This window comes from Diadema setosum, chromosome 4, assembly GCF_964275005.1.
Source record: "Diadema setosum chromosome 4, eeDiaSeto1, whole genome shotgun sequence".
Classification (NCBI taxonomy): Eukaryota; Metazoa; Echinodermata; class Echinoidea; order Diadematoida; family Diadematidae; genus Diadema; species Diadema setosum.
In genome coordinates, this window is record NC_092688.1 from 24,671,004 (window position 1) to 24,679,493 (window position 8,490).

Here is an 8,490-nt window from a genome sequence, read left to right on the forward strand (position 1 = left end):
CGGTACTGTCTCGCGTCGTATATGTGTGTGGGTAACTGAATGTCTGTACGAGTGTGTCGTCCTTTTTATATCTCCCGGTACACCAGTTCAATGAACACCGTCTGGGCATTAGCATTGATACTTATTTCCTATTATTGTCGAAGCCAGCGTATAGCTATATTTTTTTTTTTTTTTACAAACGACTTAAGTAATCTATATTCAGTATGAATGCTGTAAGAAAATAATAAAACAACTTGAATAATATATTGCTTACTCATCAATTATCTAGGGATCCACGTCCTACAAGCTTAGCTTTTTTGTGGATCTCTATTTTCCAAAATTGAAGTTATTTTCTGAAAGCTCACGAAGTATACATGTATACGCATCGTTCCTTCTGATTATTGTTCATATGTTGATGTATATAATTTATTTCGTATATTACATGAACCTTTTGTAAAAGTGTAGACAATATCATTTTATGATATGTATACTTTGTATTACGTTTTGATTTTCGTTGATTGGAAATAAACTATGATTGAACCTTGAACCTTGAACCTTGAACATATTCAAGAACACACCGTTCATATTACCAAATATTAATTTGTCAAGTAATATCTGTTCTATGCAAATTTAGAAGAAATGTACAGTGACTGCTTTCGATATTGTGGGTAGTGCAATCTATCTGCAAAGATACTGACCTGGTGCGTTTCTTCTCATTAACTGTTACTTTACTAGTCTGGTTATAATGTCAGCATGCACGTACTTATCAAGACCTTGTTTGGTAGTAGAATCATACTGTAGCCATACAGTGCGAGACATTTGCATCTACAAACATGATTGGATATTCAGATTCCATAGTCTAAAGTTAAAGAGAAAACATCAGTCACTGGAATCAACTGTCCCTTCATAGATCATTGACTTTTCCTGCGCGAGATCACAAACTCTACACAAAAATGCTTTGTAGAAAAAAAAAATCAAATTTTGTTTTAACAATATGAGTTCCAGATTAGGAGAATTTATATCTTTTGCATCACATACTAAAATTCCATTAGTCAGTCAGCAGTTATGACCTAAGAAGACAACCTAGGGCTGTTCACAAAATTACACATGGTTGTACCTTCAGATACAAATCGATGTTGTAAAAAGAGGAAGACACTATATCGCGTAATTCGCAGCTCATTCATTAGTATTCATTAACTCTTTTTTGATTTGTTCAATAATGCTCTCGCATAATGATTCTCGGTTCATTTGATGCTGTGACCAATAGCAGAGTTTCATGGAAACATGTAGAGCTCACAATTCTATGTGAGTTTGACCAATTGAAACGAAACGTCTTTTGTGATGTTTGTTGATTTGCTGAGAGGCAAACTGAGAGGGAACCCTAGTGTGAAGGTAGCACAACAGCGTCACTGGAAAGGTATATCTTTCTCCCTTCGGAAGTCACGAATGTGAAGGAAATTAAAATCGGAAAGAAACACATGGTTCTTAATGTTTTTGTCCTGCCAGTATGTTCTTGCCCGTGTATCCACATTGCACAAGGAATTTAACATTATTTTGGAAATGATTCCACCCGAGGCAAACGGTTATTGTTTTTGTGTTCCATTATTTTGATTCGTCCATGAAATTACTACGCTTTATTCCTGTCAAATAAATGTGCTCATGATATCTTAGGTGATTTCTCATTGCATGGAAGTTTCATGTACCAGCCACTTATCATTCTTTTGTTTACTTAATTCCAATTTTTATATCAATTTCAATGTACTTTTTTTACATTTCTCAATGGAAATACATCAAATATAACAAAGCAAAGTGGTACATGATATCCAGCTATGATACTCACTAGACTATTGCAAACTTATAGATTATGGTGGTCAATCCATGAAAATTGAAATCTCAGTATAAACCCTGACAATGGAACCTAATGGAAAGCAAGCTTGTTAAGCGTAGTTCGCAGTATTGAAACCGAGAGTAAAGATGGTAATGATGATGAAACAGCATTTATATAGCGCCATTTATCTGTAGAAACATTCAAAGGCGCCCGGCTCCCACAAAGTGTCACACATCATCCACAAAGTTGCTGGAAAAGATAAGTCTTCAGTTCAAACTTGAAGGTATTGAGGCTGTTGCAATTCCGAAGCTGGACTGGAAGAGAGTTCCACAGACGTGGTGCAACAGAAGAGAAGGCTCTATCCCCATACATTATTTTTTAGGCGGGTATTGGGAACATGGAGAGTCAGGCCAGTACAACGTAGTCCTGGGGCCCGTTTCATAAAACTTGTCATCAGCGACAAGTGCTACATTTCTATGACAAATTTGCTCTCAGCCAATCAGATGCAAGGATTTCAGTAGCTTGTCACATCTATGACAATTTGTCACTGATGACAAGTTTTATGAAACGGGCCCCAGGTCGTCGCTGTCGTACACTGATAAGTGCAGACACGTAGCCAGGAGACAAGATCACGATAAGGAGCCGGGATACAGCTCAAGACGAAACTTTGGAAAGAAGATACCCTGGGATACAGCCAATTCTTCTTAGATACAAAGTATGGGAACAAAATCAAATAAACCACATGCTGCAGGGTGTTAACAGTTGTTATTATAGCAATGTTCACAGTTAAGTTTTATAGTGCAAATTTAACAATCGGAAAACAATACAAATGTGTCTTCAGAAGAGACGAGGAAGTATTTAGGTCAAGCAAAACATAACACTAACAGTTCAATAATGATCTACCAGCCAGTTGCAATGAAATAAGGACAACGATACAAGCTGTTACCGCTGATACCGTTGATACTTAAAGTGCAATGCATGCACAGGACACGGTAGAATAAAGAAAAAAATGAATAAATGTGAATCCTCAGAGAAGAGAATGTTGCTTCAGTATACATATGCAAAACGTATGTCAGGCCTTCAGGCATTTATTTTTCGTGTAATATGCGTGGGTCGATATACGTGTACTCTGGGCAAGAGTGCGGTTCTCGGTGGGTCTCGGATTGGTCTGGACTAATTTGACCAGCATTTGCTCCGAGAATGAGATAGCCATGTTGATCCTCCTCCAGCTTTTCGCTCGGTTTGCCCGAGTAGATAGATGTAGAGTACAATCGATCGTTCAGGCTCGTCGGAAGAGGGGTAAGCTTTTCACTTTTACTGGCATGCCTGTATTCATGGCATGACTGCGGTCCTTGGATTGTCTCGGATTGGTCTGGAGTAATCTCTTTGGCAATTGATTCAGGAACGAGGTAATCATGTTCATCCATTTTCTCGCTTGATTTGCCTGAGTAGATAGCTATAGAATATAATCGATCGTTCAGCCTCATTGGTAAATTGATATTTCTGCCATTAGGCTTGTAATCGGGACTTGAATGTGATACCTGGATGGTTTTAGACTGGCAGGGAGCAATTTCACCGCTATCTGCTTCGAGAACAAGATAACCATTTTCACCTACCTCCGGCTTTTCCCTTGATTTGACTGAGTAGATGGCTGTAGAATATAAAGGATCAACAGTGATCACTTCATTTCTTTTGGTAGACTTGTCCTTAACTCGTGTATTCCATCGTGACTGTTCTTGAATTGTCTCGGATTGGCGATTTGGAGTAATTTGACCGGAATTTTCTGAGTGAAAGGCATTTTCAGCCATCTTGGATTTCTCTCTTGGTTGGCTTGGGTAGACGGATGCAGAACCAGGACTGTCTCTCTTGCTGTTCATTTTCTCTGCATGATTGTAATCCTGTGAAGATATATACAATAAGCAGGATAATGTGGATATGTTTTGATATGCAACTATAATATGATCACTGGATTTACCTGGCCATCGCTCTAGAAACTCGTGAAAACTACGTCAGAAATATTTAATCTGCTTAGTCTGTTTTGTCAACAATGATACCAATAACCAGATTTTATGAAGAAGTTACACCTGATAATGACTTCTAGAACTACACAATTGACACCATCAGGATCGTTAATGTGATGATACAAATGGTGCAAAGGTCTGAATGCGTCAGTTGTAATCCGTGTATGAGGTATGGAATGCTTACTGGATTTGTTTTTAATTGCTTGCCAATGACGAAAACATGGAATCAATACCTCTGGGGCCGTGTATCAAGTAACTACTGAGCGCACGGTAAATTTACTGGATACATGATTTGCTAGGCAATAGGCGTCTCTTACTGGGTGCGGGAACTTATAGATTGAGCTAAATTTTGCAGTGAGAAGATGCTCCTGCTTCACAGAGATGCTCTACTCAGATTGAGAATAACATGTCAATGCGCTAAGTTTCGTAGTTGTGCACGTAGGTAGTTTCAGAAGAAGCAATTTTTCGTTTATTTTTCTTAATGTTTTATATTAGTAGTAAAACATTTATTTCGCACAATCTCCTTTCCGTTTCAAAATGTAATGTTCCCAAATATTAGTAGTGAATCTATCTTTTTTTTTTTTTTTAGTATTCATTATACTTTTTAGAAGTCCTTGTAAACATTCGAAATAGTTTTCAAATTCTATCACTGATATATTTCTAACGCGTTCCCTAATTGCATGGTATGAGTGACAAGGGATAAATAATTGTCATTATCATTGTTATTGTTATTGCCATTGCTACAAGTCCGTGATAACATGTTAACAGTATAGGTATCATCACGAGGCAACCTTTGGCCAGAAAAAAAAAAAAAAGCAAAGCAGAGCTCTCGACCAAAGAGTTCCCAGGATTTTCGCTGCCCGTTCTACATGTACAGTCATCGTAATATGAAAATGAATCGATTGTCAATAGAAACGTAGTCACTGTAGAATAGCAAGCTTAAGAAATCTGTATGAGAATGCCTTTTTGAGAATTTTCTCTCATATTTGCTATAATGTATTATGCATATCAATATTCCACAAAATACATATATTCATATGCACACTTTCATTTCCGCACGCACACACACACACACACACACACAGAATAAACATACGGGATACTTACTGAGCAAGTGACGTTGCTCAGAAACAGAGATTCACAAAGGTAGACTTGTTCCAAGTTTGGTGCCTGTGAAGTTCCCATGTATACCTCCGCAGCGTCCTGGTAGATGTGATACGGATCCTCTTGATGAACAGTGACTTCTCTGCAAGTGTTGTAATAGTGGCTCGGGAAAGGGTGACCCTCTGCTCCAGCGTCAGTACACATTGTACTAGTTTTGCTCAATTCAACATGATCCGTCGAGCTCACACTTTGGTTTGTAGTATCTACAGGATGCACCTGCAGTTGTCTATTGTTTGGCTGATTTAAAGTTTGTGATGATCTACATCTGTAAAGGCAATCATAAGAGACATACACGTTCTTGAAAGAAAAAAGCAGAACATAAACAACCAACAATACATTTTCAAGATGGGTTGGAAACATTACTTTCCAACATAAAAACATTGTGGAATATTATTATTAATATTCAACTTGTTTTGATTTCTTCCGAAGAAAAGACATAACATGTCTAGTAAAATATTGTTTGAATATCAAAATCCATTATGTACCCTTTGACATATGAAAATTGTGTTTTCGAGGGCTACATACCCATGCATTTTTTTTTTTGTTACTCAAAGTTTCAAGCATTAAAGGTCCAATTTACCTTTGGGAGCAGTGATTTCAAAAATGTTCAAGATATCACATTTGATGCATATGTGTAGGTCTGTTGTATCATAAAACATCCTACCATATGGAATATTTGCAGTAAAACCTAAAATATAAGGAAATATGAGGGTTTTTCTCAATAAACCGTAACTGTATACGGTTTAGTCTGGAAACATTTTTATTATAGCTATTGTTCACATTTCGTGTATTTAACAACACTTAACATCGATTATACGGATTCAAATTTTGACAGTGGTTGTTTCTATCCCTAACTCACATTTTAGAACTATTTTAAAGCACTAATGCTTTCATTTGCAAATGGTAAATTATGCCTTTAATTACATGACTTTAGACATTGTTATATAAAATAGTAAAAAAAAACACAATTGTATGACAGAACAATCGCGCTAATATCGAACAACTACAAATTGTTAATATAATTAGGGAAAAGAAAAGAGTGTCTGCGGGTGGCAATGTAGATTATCTTCCCACACTCACACACACACACACACACACACACACACGTGTACACTGTATCAGGTTACGTAAACACTCACATTTCTTGTGATGCCTCCACAATACCATGAACAGAATGGCAACAAGTATGGGAACAACACACATAAGAACTGCCATTGCAAAGATGTCAACATCTTTCTCAGGAACTTCAGAAGCTGAAATTAAATTCGATATAATAAATCTTTGTCACCCTTTGTAAAAAAAAAATACAAAAGTACATTGCGTTTGAAAAAGAAATATTTCGTTGTTCTTGACATAATCCCGTAATGAGTGCACATCATCGTATCATCAACAAAATAATCCTGAAATGATAGCCCACAAATGCAATGTAATAAAAACACTACATTGCAAGGATGTGCAAAGGATAGGGCACCACCAAGTACGCAGTTTTGAGAAATTACTATTACCTGACTTGAAATTACTCCATTTTAAATCACAATATATTTTGTCGTCTCTGATGTATAAATTGCAAATTGACCAGGGGCCTGTTTCATAAAACTTGTCATCAGTAACAAGTTGTCATAGACGTGACAAGTTACTGAAATCCTTGCATCTGATTGGCTGAGAGCAAATTTGTCATAGAAATGTGGAAATTGTCACTGATAACAAGTTTTATGAAACGGGCGCCAGGTTGACGCGATGATACATGTTCCCATGCAGAAAACCTTTGTTTCATTTTAGATCAGTACGCACGAAAACTGTGTGTCTGTGTGTGTGTCTGTGTAAAGATAGATCTGCTTACAATAATGAACATGAGTTAATATCGCAAGCAGCAAAACATGTCTGCAATTATCATTTGTGACCGTGCACCTCAAAACGAACATAAAGTCGCACACACTGATTTTGCGTGAGGACTGAAAATAAGTGAAATAGGTCAACCTAGCCGAACTTGACTTTTTCATATTTTCTGAAAGAGCGGGTCTTCTTTTACATTATGCTAAAATTTGGTATCATAAAACAGACAGAAAAGTGTGTTTTTTAGCAGTTTATCTCGAAAATTTTTTGTTAGAATAGTGTGATTAAGTGTGTCTTTAGAATCCCTTTTTCATTTCTGAAAAAACCTTGTCCACACTCTTCACTTTTAACTCTAATAACTTTTAAAAAAGACAGTGCTACTCCTTTGAAAATTGGCATTAATTATGGACAGAATGTGCTAATGAGGCATGTTTAATTTCAGTTTAATTTGATAATCCCTTCATTGTTGTTACTCTGGTGGTTTACTTCCTGGTTTTTGTCCCATTCATCGCAAAACCAGCACGGTTTGGTAAAGATTAAGCGCTTGAATAGACACTGTACTTCAGAGCCTCTTTTCTCAGTTCACACTTTTCCTGAGTTTGTGCTTTCTTTCCAACATTTAGATAGGTTGGAAGAGTCCATTTGATTTGAGTTATACATCATTGTAAAGCTTAAAGTCTGCTCTTTCAGAATATGGTCTTAACTAAAAATTCATGTCTGGCGACTTTTTGTTTGTTTTGAGGTGCAGGGTCACATTTGATATACAAGGTAGAATTGAAAATCTGAGAAAAAACATAAATGGTATCAGTGAAATCATTTCTGCTTCACTATTGGCTATATATGTAATGAATATGTGTATAGTTACCGAATGATAAGGATATGCAACTCACTTCTGGTCGTTTCGCTTGTATCTCGTAGGATTACATCTTCAGTTGGTTTGCCGTCTCCTGGTTATGAAGAAACCAAAGTATAAGGATAAATGTTATTGACCGCCACGATAATAACATCACGGTATTTAAACCCACAATGACCTCGTCACCTAATTATTTTATTTTATTTTATTTCCACGTCCAAATAATACAAAAATATTGCAAAGTAACATCGTCGATTTTAAACAAGATTTGTATAAAAAAAAAACACACTTAAATGTCATCAAGCAAATACAAACACCATACAAACATTAGCATAGCAGAAATACGAAACATACACACCTATGGAGTAAATAAGAAAATTAATTTTCATACAAAGTGGTATTACTTGTGCGCATGCTGATCAAGAGATAATTAAAACAGGATACTATGCCCATGGAAAAGACTTTTACCAGTTAATGTACAACTGAGTTTATATTTCCACAAGGACGAATTATTTACCAATAGCCGGAATATTTGTCAAATTTAAATGAATAGTTCAAATTAAAAATGGCATTATGATTTTACTTTAACTGTTCATATAGGACTTTATAACTGCTATAACATAATGGATTTGTTAAATCTAGAAGGTTCATCTGTGCACTTGTGTACAGTTGATGACACTTGTCTGTGAGCATATTACAATGTTAAAAGAAATGGAAGAAAGTAAGTTGGGATTGTTATTCATTGAATGACAGTGCGATATACCTTTTTTATTACCAAGCTATCTGCATGACTAACAGTGTACATTTGAATA

The 8,490-nt window shown here is 36.2% G+C and overlaps 1 protein-coding gene across 1 annotated transcript; it reads right to left on the minus strand.

Moving 5' to 3' along the window:
* Window positions 1–2,895: 2,895 nt before the first annotated feature.
* On the minus strand, window positions 2,896–6,207 carry LOC140227744 (uncharacterized). Its single transcript, XM_072308147.1, has 3 exons — window positions 6,128–6,207; window positions 4,936–5,257; window positions 2,896–3,705 (listed from the first exon to the last, which is right to left on the minus strand). The coding sequence occupies exons 1-3, from the start codon at window positions 6,205–6,207 to the stop codon at window positions 2,896–2,898; spliced, it is 1,212 nt and encodes a 403-aa protein (XP_072164248.1).
* Between the last annotated feature and the right edge of the window lie 2,283 nt (window positions 6,208–8,490).

Excerpts from the sequence above, each read along its gene's own strand:
- LOC140227744 (XM_072308147.1), bottom strand. The coding sequence starts at position 6,207 with ATGGCAGTTCTTATGTGTGTTGTTCCCATACTTGTTGCCATTCTGTTC. Across the intron at positions 5,258-6,127 it reads AGGCATCACAAGAAATGTGA|ATGTAGATCATCACAAACTT; the intron begins GTGTTTACGTAA and ends TTGCCTTTACAG. Across the intron at positions 3,706-4,935 it reads TGAGCAACGTCACTTGCTCA|GATTACAATCATGCAGAGAA; the intron begins GTAAGTATCCCG and ends ATATCTTCACAG.